Source organism: Rhopilema esculentum, chromosome 8, assembly GCF_057945365.1.
Source record: "Rhopilema esculentum isolate cy_ngs chromosome 8, ASM5794536v1, whole genome shotgun sequence".
In the NCBI taxonomy this organism is placed as follows: Eukaryota; Metazoa; Cnidaria; class Scyphozoa; order Rhizostomeae; family Rhizostomatidae; genus Rhopilema; species Rhopilema esculentum.
The window spans coordinates 10662600-10678497 of NC_142822.1; the positions used below are offsets into that span (position 1 = coordinate 10662600).

Here is a 15898-nt window from a genome sequence, read left to right on the forward strand (position 1 = left end):
CACTTTGTAAGAAACCTACATGTAAAAGGTTGAAAAAATAGAAACAATTAGTACTAGAGACAAAATCCTTGAGAAACTCGAAGTTTTATTTCTACAATTCGATCAAAAATGGTCCAAAAGTAAGGGATTTCAAGAACTAGGCCTTGAGCTAGGTTCCTTACATGAAAAGCATTTGAAACGGTTTTAAAAATTATTGTGCTGAGGAAAATTAAAAAGATGCTCTTTTCATCAATGGGCATGTCGGCAAGTGGAGGAGAGTGACAGCATCACAGGAGATCCACTCTACCAGGCATCTAGCAACCACAACAACAGCATCAGTTTCCTGTTCTTGTTAAGCCGATAGACCCTCTTTCTTTAGAACCATAATCACAAATCTTGCAAAAATGGAGCCCCCAGATGTTGATGCATTTGAAATTCTAGAGAATGGTAGGTAGTTTATTTATTCTCTATAAGATTGCAGGAGATCTCAAAGGAAAATTATTTCTGGTGGGAGAGGGATCCAGTTGTATACACAAGGCCTAAATGGGCTTCCCCATGGCCTACAGAACCTTTCTTATGACTCAACCCTGGTTATATTTCAAGTGACTGGTAACACGTTTTCCGTGTGTAAAGATGGATTTGAAATGAAAATGATAGTGCTACGTGTTGCAGGTAGACTTCTTATCTTTATTAGCTTCGAGGAGGTGTTGGCACCGCCAGCTTCCCACTTACTGCGTAGGTGTGGGTGCGAGAAACTTAGCGCGCACGTGGCAACAAGTTAAATGTCGTTTTCAACAAGAATAGTCAGATAAAAATGGAAAGTACAAAGATCACTTGATGTTTCAATTATTTATTAAGCGAGGATTCAAAACGTTTACGTCAGTCACTTTCTAATTGTGACCCACACAAGATTAATAGCATAACATGTTTGCATATGATTCAATTTTCCCGAATCAGAGATTATTTTATTTAAATACTTTCCAAACTCTAGTTCTCTTTTTGAAGTCATTCAAAACCAAAGTATGGGAGTCATACTCCCATATCTTTCTTGATATCAACAAAAAATTTCACAGATGCCAGTTCCAAAGGTAGAGAAAATCTTGGTTATTAGTTGTAGGTTGTAGGCTTATTGCCTCTATAACTGCTAGTTTCTCAGCTGAAAATAACTTTGGTCCAAAATTTCCCTTATGTATTGCAAAATGCTGTGGTTTGGCATGTTGCATCAAGAGTCAAATTACAATAACCATAAACATTTCTTCCACCATGTAGCATTGTGTGGCCTAAGTACCAGCCAAGGTCATTCTCCTGATTAGAAAAATGTTGTGTTCCTAAAATCCAAAAAAATAAATTTATCTATGAATTTTCCTACTAATATGAAACGTGATGCATAGGAGGCATTAGTCAATAATTAATCTATATGATAACCTATCCTGTTCCTATGAGAATCAGGCAAAAATGGTTTTAAAAAGAAATCAGTATCCCCAAATGAAATAAAATTCAGCAATGGGTCCTAAAATTTGCTCACAAGAGTCTAGCGTGTGCCAAACTTTATAGTGATGAAAATTTTAAAAATTGTATCTATATATAGATATGATGTAGCCTTTGACATGCAACAAATCAAACAGCTTGGTAAGACAAGAGTAGCAGGAAAACTATTAAAGTTTTAAGGACTTCAGCTATAATCAATTTTGCTTTTTTCATTACTTGCCAAAAACTCTCCATGCACTATTAAAGTTTTCTGTTCCTTGCTATTTTTTGGAAATTTAGCTTTTGTATATGTCTTTGATATCCATATTTAAAGAATGAAAAGGAATGAAATATTTTACGGCACCTTCTTTCATATTTTAGTAAATGTGAAAGTTGGAACTTGCTCTATTGAAAAGCTTATGGGCATCTTGAATCCATGCATGAGGAAATTCTATATGAAATACAGAGAAGATCCAAATATAGACTGTATGTGAGTAATGTTTAAATCAATCTACAAGTCTGTATTTAAGTGTCCCTCATATTAATAGTTTATGGCCTATTTTCATATCTCCTTTGTTAACACGTATTGGTAGACTATGTACATGACACCAAACGTAGAAGGTTTGCTGACATTTTGACAAAATGATTCTCAATGATTAGTTCCTTATACTATTTTCTTTAGTTTTCAAAGATGGCCAAAAATGATATTGTTTAATGTATATAAAAGAAAATTTTAAAGTTAATGCTTCATATCTGAACTACATGATTGATGATTCCAAACTGTATGGGAATTGAAGTATCATAGAATGTGGTCTAAAAACGTCCCTGAATTCTTATGAACCCAATTTAAACTCAATTTTGTGTAGCTTGTGATTAATTTTCCTAAAATTGCAGCTTACTTCATAATGTTGCTTTTTAATGCTAAACCCTATCCTTATGAGATAGGGTTTTAATCCTGTCCTTACAGGGTTTTGCTATTTTGAATCTGTTCAAAGAAATTTTCATTTTCTTTTGGTTATCTTGCTTCCGATGTTTTCAAATTTAATTGACTGTAATGTTTTTCTAGACATATTTACATAATTTGCATTCCAAGAGAGGAGTGTGCCTGAGTGCAGCACAGTAAAATGGCAGAAAGGAAACTTGATTCACATTATTTCTATGCTTCATGTCAACGCATCTGCAAATGTATTTAAGGCTCACAAAATTTGTTATCAGCAAGGAAGCTCATTCAAAGGCAAATTTTTGGTGATGATAGCTTAGAATACTTTTTCTGATAGGCTGCAGCTAATCAACTGCTGTTTGCCTTACAAACTTAGGAAAAGATTGCTCCCAGGTCCCAGCGTTTGTTATGATCTATCACCTCTTTTATGAAACAAGGTAAAACAAACAACAATTATTTAGCTCACATCCAAAAACAGCAATGAGACAACAATGAGTTCTACCCTTTCTATATTATTTGTCTAAGGATTTCATATTCTTGTATGGTAATTTTTATTTTGAATTTTACTCTCTTTCAGGACAAATTTTAACAGTATGAGGAGTTGTGTTGAGAATGAAGTGAAGCAGTGTTTTACAGGAACTGATGCTGACGATGAAACAATTGCCTCAGTTTCACAAGCCATTGTCATGGAAAGTTTACCAGAAGAAGACGCAACTGTGAGTCTGATTATTGCCTGTATAATATATAAAATGGTAGCTTGTGCTCAAAGGTTTAATCTTCATAATGCATATCTGTTGAAATGGATTGATAATGGCTCTGTCTTTCATTTTATGTTGCTCTAATTGCAGATATTGACAGCTTCTGCAAGTAAAATTTTAAATTGTTTGAATATTTTTTTGTTGCTAAGATTTTGCATTTAATCAGTCTGAAGGTGCAAATTCTTTCTGATTTCACCTTTCTTAAAAGTCAAAAAATTTGAAAGCCTTTTTTAATCGAATATGTTTGCCTACTCTTTCTCATTTTGTAAGAAATGGAAACATCTTTTGAAAAGTGCTGGTATTTAGATTGAAGATCCTTTTCAGAAATTTTGTGAAAGAAGTGGTATTGAGCCACCCGTAGAGCCAGGCAGTGACCAGGTTGTCTACTGCAGCAAAGATTACTACAATGACAGCGAAATCTTGACCAATGAATTTAACACTTTGTTTGCAAAAGACCGTGGAAATCCATCCTTATGCAGGTAAGTTTCATTTTGTCACTGCCTAGCAGCTTTCTATATGTGAAAGTCAATCAAACACAGGTTTTACACAGGGTTGCCGTCCTAAAATGTTAGGAAGGGGGCTGTGCTACATGGAAATTCAAAGACCACATCCATGATCACACCTTTACTACACCCAATATACCTGCATTTGTGTTTAAGACTCTCCGTTGTGGGTAGAAATAATTCAAAGTATTCTATTAAACAAACAGACTGATAAGAAATTGCTCATTTATGAGAATTCTATAGTAAAATAAAGAGTTGCCAACACAGAATTCATCCAGCTAAATATGCACTCGCTTGTTATGAGGGCCAAGGGAGGGCTAGGACCCCTGAGCTCCCTCCATGGCACCACTGGTTCTGCAGCTTCGTTTGATAACAACGATAATTAGAATGGGGTTCAGGGAGCTGGGTCTTGTTGTTTCGATTCAAGGATTGCCTGAAGCTTTCGATTTACAACAAAAAGCTGTCATTTCTTGTAAGGCGCATGAAAACCAGATTCTGCTAACTATTTCACAAGATTGTGCCAATGGGCATGAATGATCACCAGGGTTGACAAATGCAGGATGTTTTGCATGAAATGTTTGCTACTGGCTTTCAAAACTTGTCACTTAAAATGAAACTGTGTCTCCTTTTGAAAACGGAACTTCCTTTAGATACCTTCGATGTCATTTCAAGTTATGAAGCTCACAAAACATCCATACCATCTTCTTTCTCTAATATGCTAGACAAAATCGAGCCTCGCTTTTGTAAAGTATGTGACCTCCTCAAAGTTTCTTGGAACCTCGCAGTTTCTGAACAGGCTTATTTCTGTTTATAATCGTGAATGGGTTGTCTTCCCAAACAGTGCATTCTTTGATTGACGTATAATATTTTCATGCTTTGCCAGTTCTGCCTCCTGGTTCAAGTCTTGATTGCTGCACTTGGCCCCATCAACTTATCCCCTAGGGAACAGCCCTCTTTGAACTCAACCCCTTGTTCGGATCCCCAAATACTGTTTCCAACTTCACTGTACTCAGTCTCATGCCAATTCACCGATTTAATTTTCAGCATCTATCGTTAGTTTTTTCAATTGTCGTCTTTCTTTATTTACGTGGCAATTACCTGATTTTTATCAATGTCTTTTTTGTTTAACCCACAGGCTATATGAAGAATTTGGCAAAAACTTTCTAGAGCTCACCAAAGCAAAATGCCGTCCGAGTTTTTATCGTTTTGTGCAAAAACAAATGCGCTGGGCTGAATCGAAATCTTTAAATCCATTTTGCAGCGAGGACCAAATTAAAGAAAATAGCTAGATAATAAGCAGTCGGAAACAGTGGCTGGTGGTGGATGATGCACCAATACCGAAGAGCTAAACAAAGAATCACGGAACGTTATGAAAATGATGTGCTGAGAAAATGAAATGGAGATTTTCTATACCAATTGAAACTGGCTCAAAAATTCCCATGTTCCTGGCAGAAGAATATTCTGAGTTTGTTCACTGATGGAAATGTATGTGTTAGCCGTAGTGCGTGAGAAAAATTTAATTTACCGAAGGTTGACTTGCGGCAAGATTTTGCTCCGTGTGTTTTGCTCAGTGTCTTCTTTTCCGAACGTGTGCTGTGTAGGGGCAGCAATAAAGGGAACCTAAAAGTTCTCTTTTTCGCCACTCCTTTACAGTAGGCTTTCAGAAATGAGGCCTATGAACAAAACTAAGAACGATAACAGGTAGGAAGTTCAAAAGAAAGGAGTCTTTTGTGAACTGCTTCTCATATCAAGAGCTGGTCTCGATTATTTATCGTTAGCTGTATAATATATGGAAACCGCCAAAGGTCTTAAATATTGAATTCATGGCTAACAGAAATTTATTATATCTCTGTCCATGTGTTGAGATAAAAACATGAAGATAAATTTATTATTATTTTATCTTCTTCAGATCTAGCCTCCTTATTGTTTAAGTCGAAAGTTTTATGTTTTTTATTGTAATGAATGAATCAGTGCTATCATTTTATGAGCCGAAGTTTCGTAAGATATTGCTTGGTCACGATAAGAGTTAAAAACACAGTACATGTTATAAGCGCCATGTATATTCCAAACAGTTGAAAGTTTGAGATGCCCCCGGTGAACAATACATTAAATGGATGTTTCAAACGTGTTTTAAGTATTTATGACAGGGATTCACAATATTGCGTCAGTTTCAGTCCTTATTCCGCGAGCTTTTTGACAGTTCAAAACGGGGGTGGTTGTTTCGCTCATTTGATGTCTTTCTTATATTTGCCCCCTTACAGGTACATTGGTCAAGGAGCCCTTTGCAATTAATTTCCTTTCGTTGCTTGATTGAAATCTCTAATTTTTATATATATTTTTGTCAGAGGTCCTTGTTTTGATGCTCTTTTTATACTTAGGTGAGTTATATTTTCATTAAATTTTTTAATTTTCTAATTCACAATTATTAATATATTTAGCGTGAAATCAATTGCCTAATAAGATTAATAATTCATTGAAACAAAATTCAAATTTTGATTGTCTTGGCATATTTATTTCATTATTTTTGTATCAGTTAGACACACTCAAGAATACAATCCTGTTTTGGTATTGAGTTAAACTACCCAGAATCCTTTTCTTGGCGTGATATCAACTCAGGTCTCAATCTGCCAATGGAAATACATAGAATGAAGGCTGCTCTTACTGATTGGAAATCATTTCTTCGATTTTTCAAACTCTTCAGATATTCCTTAGGGTCATCTTATTTCGGTCTTGATTGACCTATTGAAATGAATATACTAAAATGCGTACGGTACAATATGATGCTATAATAACGACCAATGTAAGTAAATTGTACCTGATTCTCATGTCTACGTTAAGAACCAAGAAAAGTTTTAAATTTTTTTAGATTTTGAAAGTACCCGAAAAAAGATAGGGGAGAAAAATAAATGAAACACGGATTAATAAAAAACATTAACGTTAAAATATCAACAGAAAAACTATCAACTAGAATGAAAAGTTAAGCAATTTTGTACAGTTAAGATATAGCTTTGTAACATCTTATCTTGATTTTTTCGAAAATTAAGTGCTTTAACCAAAATTTGAAAAACCTTACTGGGCTTGTCAAAATGAGTTTAAATAGAATTTATAATTGCGTCGATATTTTCTCTTTTTCTTAATAGAAATTGATTTTCCAAACGAACAAACTCTGTGAAGTTTTCTTGATGATACTTTTTAAAAACAAATCTGCCCATACAGTGGCGTACCCAGAGCTGCAGCAGCGGCGGGGTCTAAGGCGGAGCCCCCCTAGATTTTTTGGACCACGCCCTTCAAACATTCGCAAATGCGGGGAAACGCCCTTTTTACAGAATTTTCCACCATTATTTGATTCATGTTAGCTACGGTTAATAGCAAAGTATTTTACAATTGTTATTGACACAAGCATACAGTATACTACACCCCCCCCCCCCCAATGATTTTTACATCGTTTTTGGACAAATTTCGAGGATCATATTTAGAAAAGTGGGGGGGGGGGTCCGGACCCCTCTATTCCCCCCCTTGGGTACGTCACTGTGCCCATACTTTATTTCTCATATCATCAAAAAAGTACTTTCCAGCTGTTTCTTTGACAAATAGACCTTGTGTCCCAAGTTTAGGCAATGGAAAAACCAAACTCGATCTATTTGCTTAGCCAAGCTGTTACTCGTTGTAAAACTTAGACAATGACCGATTTCTTCGATCTAAATCCCATCTTCAATTTTTTGTATGTCTTATATGGTTAAGACATAGATATGGTTAAGACATAGCAACCAAGGTAAAGCTAAGGACACATTTAAAAGAATACTAGGCAAAGTTTCTTACAGAATCATATACTACATTTATTTTCACTTTTGCCTAAAATTTTTCTTTAGCTCTGCAGAAAAATGGGGGCATGGCCCCCCGGCCCCCTGGTTTCGCCGGCCCTGATATCATCGCATGAGTAAGTGACTCTGTCCCGCATGAAGCCTTTACAATTTTGCGCTGACTCATAAACATATGAATCAGGCCAAAAACAGTAGCTCATTAGCTCAAAACTCAAGTCTTTTACTTCCCTATGTCCAATAAAGTAGCCTGCAGTTCCAGATTTAATTAATTTTTTCCTATGTTGTCAAATTTTAGAAAGCATTGAAAAATTTTATGAGGTCATCAATTTTCCAAGCTGCTTGCTTTGAGAAGTCATATCTCCTTTTTTCCGATTTTGCATAAAAAGCACAATACTATCCCGATGAGACGTTTTCATGTTTGCATTCCTTTATGATTTCATCATTCTTTAAAGAGGAAGATAGTGCTTGTGGTCCTGAACATTTTTAGAAAGAGCAATAAAATGCGGAAGTGTTTTGATATCGCCTTACATCATTTTCGCAAATAGTAATGTGCAATGAAACAGTGTCTATACTGTAATTTTACATGCTGCATGTTATCATGTTGACGCTCATTCATTTTGGCAGTTATCACCAATTTTTGTTTACTTTTTGTCATGAGCGAGCGCGACTTTTTCCTTGTTCATGTTTCGATTGGGGATTCCCTGACATATGATTTAGCTCATTGTGGAGATAAAGTTTCCTAGAATCGTCAAAATAAGTATCCAGGGCCGTTGCAAACTAAAGCGCATTGGTCATATCCAAACAGTGTTGCATTGCTACCACAATAGAGAATTGAAAAGGGCGAGGGCATAATATACCAGCTCCTTTTCTCTTAGCTTTCGCTAGGTTTTGTTTGGACTGTCACAAGACAATCTGGAAAAAATACATTGTTCAATGTGTCAGAAAGGTTTAAAGTATAATAATCTAAGTAAAACCTAACCCAGAAGTAATCATTTTGCACATTATGCAATCACATTTCACAGTGTGGGCTCTTGGTTCTTTTTAATAGTTGTTAATGATTCGGAAATATTCCCTTTGGCCCCTTCTCATTTAATGCATTAATGTACCGCTCCAATATTACACTTCAGCCCCAAACTTTTTTGCAAAGAAAAGGTTTTATAAAAAAATAGAAAAAATGAAAAGAGGAAGAAGAATAACGCAATAGGTCCTTTTTTTAATTTTTCTCCAAAGGATCGGGTTTTACCCTTCTTGGGCCTCAAAGTTTAGGAAGGCTCGTAAAGTAATGAATTCCATTTTAAGAACTGAATTTGTCAAACCTTACAAAGTACGCCGTGAAAGTATTTAAACAAAAAGTTTTAAAAATTTATAGTTCTTTTCCTCCTTTATATTCCCCGTCTATTCTTGTGTTTTTGAATTTGAATACGGTGAAAAAGAACACACATTCAGAAGCCATATTCAGAAAATTATTAAATATTCAGATATCATTTTTGATTTCTGTACCACAAAATAATTGTTTGAAAATGTATTTTAAGCTAACCTAGAGAGAGTCGCCACGAAAATTTTCCGCTTGCCTCGCTAGCAGGAGGCACCAAAAACTCCAAAATCTCTCGGCAGCACTGCCAACGTGTCGATAGCATAAACGAGTACCCAATCACAGAGATGTATTTTTATGCGTTTTTTAAAGGCTAGTATTTCAAAAGTTGTCAAATATTACTGTCAACTCGAGCCATGCCCCCTACTTTAGTTTTTCGACACCGTCCTTGTAAATTTCTTCAAAGTTCATTCGATTGAACTAGTGTTTATTGAAGCGACTTCTGTTTCTATAAACTTTATTTAAAGAGAAAGTTCTATATCAATATCAATCCTCGATATTGGTAAGCCACTTAAAACTAAAAGCAAAGCTTGAACTTTAGCAACAATATGACTTTCTATCGATATATGAGATTTTTGAGTAAACATTCTGTATTTGACTCTCACCAGTCACATATTGTTTTGGAAATGAAGAGCGACAGTAGCTCAAAATCCCATCAGAATCCTAGATTTTTGATAATATCGAGACTCAGCAAAGATTCAAGGTATAAAAAAGTGTATACATTCAGTACAAAAATTTACGGTGTGACAAACTTTTGGACAAATCTTTGTTCGAAAATTTCTTTAGAATTATCCGAAAGTTTGTTACGTCGAATATTTTTAATGAGCCACGCAAGCGCAATGTATACTGACTGATGCAAAGCCATCAGTGTCTGCATATTTTAAAATCTGAAAACCTTAAAGCATGAGTGTCTGAAAATGTTTTTGAAAACATTCGTTCTTCAAAGCTAATAGGACCATCAGTTCTTTCTCATGGTCTATCAAGAATTCACTCTCACAACCTTCTTCTTCTTTCTCCATCTTATCTGAATCAACAGTATCAATGCCTTTGAGAAATGACTGATCATAACTTCAGCCAGAAGCGGACCTGAGGCCATAATGGATCTACAGAACCTAAGCCTCCCTCTATATGGAGAAAATGCTATAGTTAGGTTTATAAACTATGTAACAGTTTGTTGTTTTGAATTAAACATCCAAAGATTGGTCAAAATTTGTCCGAAAATCTATTTGTCCGAAATTTCAAAAATAGTTGTTCAAAAATCGTGTCAAAAGTTCGTTTTCAATTTGAGTAGCTGTGAAATCTCGTTTCCAGGGCAGCAAAAGATTTCAGCAAAACCTCCAGTTCTCGTCACCATTTGCTTGTTTGCTAATTTTTGAATAAACAGGGAAATCCCTTGCCGCTAAACATCTGCCAGTTTAGAGCGGTGAGAAGAAACACTGCTCTTGCCGTTAGCGCATTTTTTCGTTTTGAACGATTGATAAAATAACTTCTGTTTCCCCCAAGCTTGTTAGCTTGGAGAGTAAGCAGAATTGAAGTTGCAATTGCCGCTAAAGCGCTTTTTAGCCTGTAGAGGGGAACAGAATAACTATTATTGCAGCTAAAATGCTTTAGAACGATGCGCAGAAAAACTTGTTTTGCCAAAGAAACGCCTTCCAGTTCAGAGCGATGCGCAAGAAAATTAAAATCTTTTGACTTGGTTTCCTAAAAAGTATACGGTTCCCAATTCCGAGAAACTTCCAGGAATCTTTGCAACTAAAAAGTCTTTTCTATTAAAGTGAAAAAAATTCATATAAGTTTCATCATTTAATGCTTAGATGCTCATTAAAATTTAAAGCAGTGCAGCGATCCTACAATAAAGCTTTGATTTTGCAAACTTGATAATGAAAACTGTTTGCATTACTTGATGGCAAGAAAAAGCTTGCCTATAAGACTATTTTTTGCTTAGATACTAGATGGTGTGTCTCAAGAATCGAATTTGGGACCCATGCCATTCATTGAGAATTTCTTATGTTCCCTTGTTGACTGCAATAGGGATTCTATGAGACACAAATGAATGTAGTATATTGTGCGACGAGACTAGCACAAACAGACTGAAAATTCCTTTGAGAAAACTCTACTTTTTTGTGGTAGGATTCCATCTGTAAATCGGAATCCTGTATATAGCTGACTTCGATTTCAATCAATACAATTTGTTTACATGCTCGTATACAGGGCGATATAGTACAGGTAGGGTAGCTTTTATCTTAAAGCCGTTTCCATTCTCTCTACTTATGTTTTTCATTTTAACAAATTACATCCATGGTCTATTGAGTTGACAGACATTGATTGTAGCATTGCAGTATGTATCTTGTTGCAGTGAGTAGCACTTCCCTCAAAGGTTTTTACCTTGACAACACCCTTACGTCATTTACAGCTAACAAATCATACTGTCTTTTTCTTAACTCAGTTTAACAAGCACACAACTTGAATCTTACTGGGCTCTGTTATTGCATTGTGCCAAATGCTCTATACGTCATAAAAAAATACTAGAACAAATGTAATCAAGCTTCAATAAATAGTCTTTCTTCTACCATGGTTGATTGCTCTTATTATTTCATTAGCTGTTTTGTCTTTCTTTGAGCATTCGCACCCGTCTACATTTTGACGTCATTTCGTTGCGCAATCTTCTTTATTCAAACTCTATTCGAGGATTTGCTTATTCTTCTAATTTTGGTTGCTGATAAAGAAGATGTCTTCAAACATTACTATTTATATTAACAAGTGGGTGTATGGAATTTCCCCGTGTTTCCTTAATTAACGCAGGGTCATTAATTGCTGTCAGCGCTAAATATTCATACGTGTAGTGGTTAGGGTAAACATAGTTGGTTTTGTTGGCCCAGCTTTGCATTAAAGTTTTCTAAAACACTTGAAGCCTCCAAGATTTGTTCAGCGAGTAAACAAATCATTTGCCTGCTACACAAGCTCACGAAAAGCTTTGAATGCAAATCCAAGTTATCGTGTTTGATCTTCGGATTTGACCTTCTTTGCTAGTGACCATGTTTTCTTGGCATCTGCTCCGACAGAAGGGGACGATTTAAAAAGGGCACAAACAGTACTTTGACATCATATTCAACACCCTCTAATGCAGCTTACAGTGCAAGCGCTGCGCAGACAGCAAAATCTGCTGATTTGACGTACTTTCATAAACCGTACTCAAAAATCAGCCATTAAGGACAAAGGCATTCGATTACGTAGGTTTTTAAGCTGATACGCAGACAAAACGCCTTTTACTGCCCACAACGGAAATAAATACAATTTTCATAGTTTATTGCATCGCTTTCTGGCAATCCTTGCTTTTGTCTACTAAAATCGAATCCAAAATTAATCCATCGTTATCGTCCGCCCCCTTGACAGTAAGAATTTTCTCAATAAGATTTTTAAGTAACGACGGGAGGACGGGAGTAGTGGAGCTTTTGCAAGACAGCCCTAGGACGGAATGTTCTGATCTACACCGATTTGATTTTCTGTCCATTTGAATGTTATATATATGCATAGTTGTCACAGATATCAGAATTCAACATAACTGGAATTGCATGCCACATTCCCTCTTCTTGCATCCAGCACATCCAAAACACCCCATATCTTCCAAAACATTTTGCCAAATCTTGGTTGCACTTTTACTGAATCGCAAAAATTCTTAATAGAGATTTCCAATGATTCTTAATACATGTTCAGGGCTTACCGAACCTCTGCGGACAAAAAGCCACGCCCTGCAAGCATTACCAAAACAGGCAAAGGATCTTTAGGACTTTCGATTTTTCATCAAGGGCGCCCTCGTAATGGCTGCTGAGTTGATGAAAGCAAGATCAAATCTTGATGATAGGTTATACGTTAGTTTCTTGATATTGAAGAGTTTGGTGTCTGTATTCTTTGTATATGACATATGCAAGGCATGCAAAACTTTGTCTGATTCAAGGGTAAAGTGAATTCAAAATAACAAGGGGACTCTTGCTCAAAATTTTGCAAATAAACAGCAACAGAAGTAATTAGTCACTGCTCGGCATGAACATATGGGACCCAGCCCCCTGAGCCTCCCTTAGGACTACACCCCTGGTCTGATTGGTTTACGAGGCACATATCAAAGATATACATAAGCAGTCAGAATTGCCTTGTGTGGCACCAGGGCTTGTCAAAGAGCTCACAGTGTTTATTTCCTAAATATCCATTTCAATACTATATTTTTGAAAGTTTATATTTTTAGTGTAATCGTCCTGATGTGTTTGGACTATCTACAGTTCTTTCTGAGCTTCCTGAATTATGTTTTATAGCAACAATTGAAATTCCTAGAACGTTGACACTATAATTCTTTCTTGAAACATTTATCAGATTTCCGATCGATTGACCTGTTATCCCCCGAATTACAATTTCAAGTAACTTTGGCCAGTATAGAAGCAAGAAATTACACATTTATGATATTATGGAAAAACACGTTTTGTCTTCCCGGCGCATAGACATGAAATTTGATCTAATAACCGACAAATTTTTACACAATCTGAAAAACACAGTGACTTAAATACACATACAAAGCACAAAATATATACAATAAGAATAATAATAATTTACAAAAATTAAAATTTAATATATTTACAAATACATTATACATTGTCATAAGCTTGATAGAGTTTAAATATTATTCCATTTCAGAAACGACAGAAAAATATTTATTTTTATATAATTTCATAACTAACTTATTTGTTCAATGATTGGACTCGTATATCATGTCACGCATTAAATATAGCAAAATATTTTAAAATTAAAACTAAATGCATTTGTTCAGATATGCTTATTCGGAACTTAAAAATATTTGATTAAAATAGCCCTATGCCTTAGGGTGCAATAGAAATAAACTATTTGAATTTGCACCAAATTAAACAAATATTTTCTAATATAGTAACATATTTTTTGATTCTGAATATTATAAAATACACCATTCAAAAATTAGCTGATACACTACCTAAAAAATCTGGAAAGTGAAGTTAGTAGGCAGTATGAAGTCATTTGCAATCAAAATCGATTTTACGCAAAAATAATGTAAAAGATTTTGTAGCCTAGTTAGTAGCAAGGCGTTTATCAAAAACAACGTGAATGCTGATGGAGGGGGGCGGTGTGCAAAATACACGACTGGGCTCCATATGTTATAAAGGGGATGCCCCTTAGTCAACAGCATCCGTGTCCGGAGCTGCCTTTCCTAACCCCTTACAATAAAGAGCTCGTACTTCTACCTCGTGAATTACCGCAGATATGTCCATTGTTTGTATTTTTGTTTCCAACTTTAAAGCCAAAGAACGTTTTTGGTTCCCCCATCTTCCTTCCACTGTTAAAATCGGGACTGTTCAGAAATGCTAAATTGTCAAACCGTTTCCACAAGGTGTAGAACGCATCTTCAACATTTAAACCAGTTTTTGCTGAAACCTCCATGAAAGGGGCTTTTGCTTCAACAGCCAATTGAAGTCCTTTTTCGAATGAAACTTTCCTGTCTTCCACTTTATCAGCTTTGTTTCCAACAATCACGATCGGAATTCGCTCGCCATCCTTGATTTGACACACCTCATTTACTAGTCTATGTGCACACTCGAAAGACTTTTCAGAATCTACTGAGTACACGATTAAAAACGCATCAGCACTTGATATCGTCACGCGATGCATTGCAGGGAAGTCCATTGACCCACACGTGTCATATATTTTCAAGTCCAGTTCAGAAGTGTCCCAAAGGCTTTTTCTTCTTCTTGTTCTGTTTTCATACATATCACTGACTGTTGGTCTGTAAGCCTCTGAAAATTCGTCTTTTAACCATTTTTGCAAAATTGCACTTTTACCTACAGCAGCATCTCCCAGAACTGCGACATCCAATTTGTATTTTTTCATGTCACTGTTCTGATCCAAGCGCCTCTCGAAAAACGGTTTATTTCTCATCTGTTAAAAGTGTTTGCCCGTCGAGTCGTCTAACGCGATTCTGGTAGTTTGCTTTGAATAAATATAAACGTAGCTTTGTGTCCCACGATGTGATCCGTTTGCTTCGGAGAGATTTCTTTTACTCCTCAAATCTGAATAGCAATCTTCTTTATATCCCATTACGCCAACGCTGCTTATCTTGGCTTTGACAAGCCAGGACAGGTATGCATTCTGGTGCCCGATTGTTGACACCAACGCACGCGGCCTTCAAGCTCCGGTTTCTGTTTGATTAACCTCTGACCGACAAATGAAAGAGGAAGTTCCAAGGGAATCATCGTCTAGCCCCTGTCATAGTCTGCAGAATGAATCTTAGAGGAAAATAATAGAAATGCGATTTCCCATCGAAATTGAAACTTGCAAGGAGTAAAATATAAAAAAGGTTATGAACGGTGTCCTAAACAGGCATTCATTAGTTCGCAAAAAAACCAAGGAAATAAGTTGGATACAACTTCATTAACATTTTGGTACACTTCATACTTTTTTATAAAAATATGGTCTATAAGAATATTAAGGCTCAAAATCGCTGAAATTTAAGAATAATGCAAGGTTCAAGCTTCAACAACGATTAAACTTTTGTTTATTTGAATTTTTTGGAAGCAAAGCAAATGCGAGCTTCACGCTATGTAGGCTACTGTATGTCATAGAATAGATGTATCTAGCCTTGGATTCATTAACACTTCAGACTTCAATGCATCCCAATTACATCTTGTGAAGCCTAGAAGTAATTTTAAAACAATATTCAGATCAAAATTCCAAAAGAATTAAGAACATTGATGCTCAGCAAAAAATTAAGTGTTATTATAAAAAAGTATGTATTGAGTGGGAGGGAGGGGAATTCGAGTGCCTTTCTGTTCTGTATGGTGAAGTGCCACGTGTAAAAGAATTAGTAAACTGAACCAAGCAGTATGCATTTTTTGCAAGCCTGTTCTGTCAGTTTTAGACCTTACCATTGAATATTCCACTAAAAACTGTGTATTCCTTCCCTTTTTTATATAGGAACAAGGTTTTTCGAGTTTTAAGCTGGCTTGCTGTCACGTCTTTTCTGTTGAATGTGTAGATGATCAGTG

At 35.8% G+C, this 15898-nt stretch overlaps 2 protein-coding genes across 3 annotated transcripts; one reads left to right on the plus strand and one right to left on the minus strand.

The window, feature by feature from the left end:
- Window positions 1-6156, plus strand: LOC135694567 (uncharacterized). 2 transcript variants are annotated; one of them, XM_089109714.1, is made up of 5 exons: window positions 1-426; window positions 1828-1932; window positions 2964-3102; window positions 3469-3623; window positions 4783-6156. In XM_089109714.1, exons 2-5 carry the CDS (start codon window positions 1883-1885, stop codon window positions 4934-4936), a joined length of 498 nt encoding a protein of 165 aa, XP_088965840.1. In that variant the 5' UTR covers window positions 1-426; window positions 1828-1882; the 3' UTR covers window positions 4937-6156. The 2 variants fall into 2 exon arrangements, with proteins under 2 accessions (XP_088965840.1, XP_088965839.1); XM_089109713.1 differs by having other exon boundaries at window positions 7-426; window positions 1828-1936.
- A 4589-nt stretch (window positions 6157-10745) lies between these two features.
- Window positions 10746-14995, minus strand: LOC135694572 (ras-like protein rasD). The gene has a single exon (XM_089109711.1). It carries the CDS (start codon window positions 14790-14792, stop codon window positions 14076-14078), a length of 717 nt encoding a protein of 238 aa, XP_088965837.1. The 5' UTR covers window positions 14793-14995; the 3' UTR covers window positions 10746-14075.
- Between the last annotated feature and the right edge of the window lie 903 nt (window positions 14996-15898).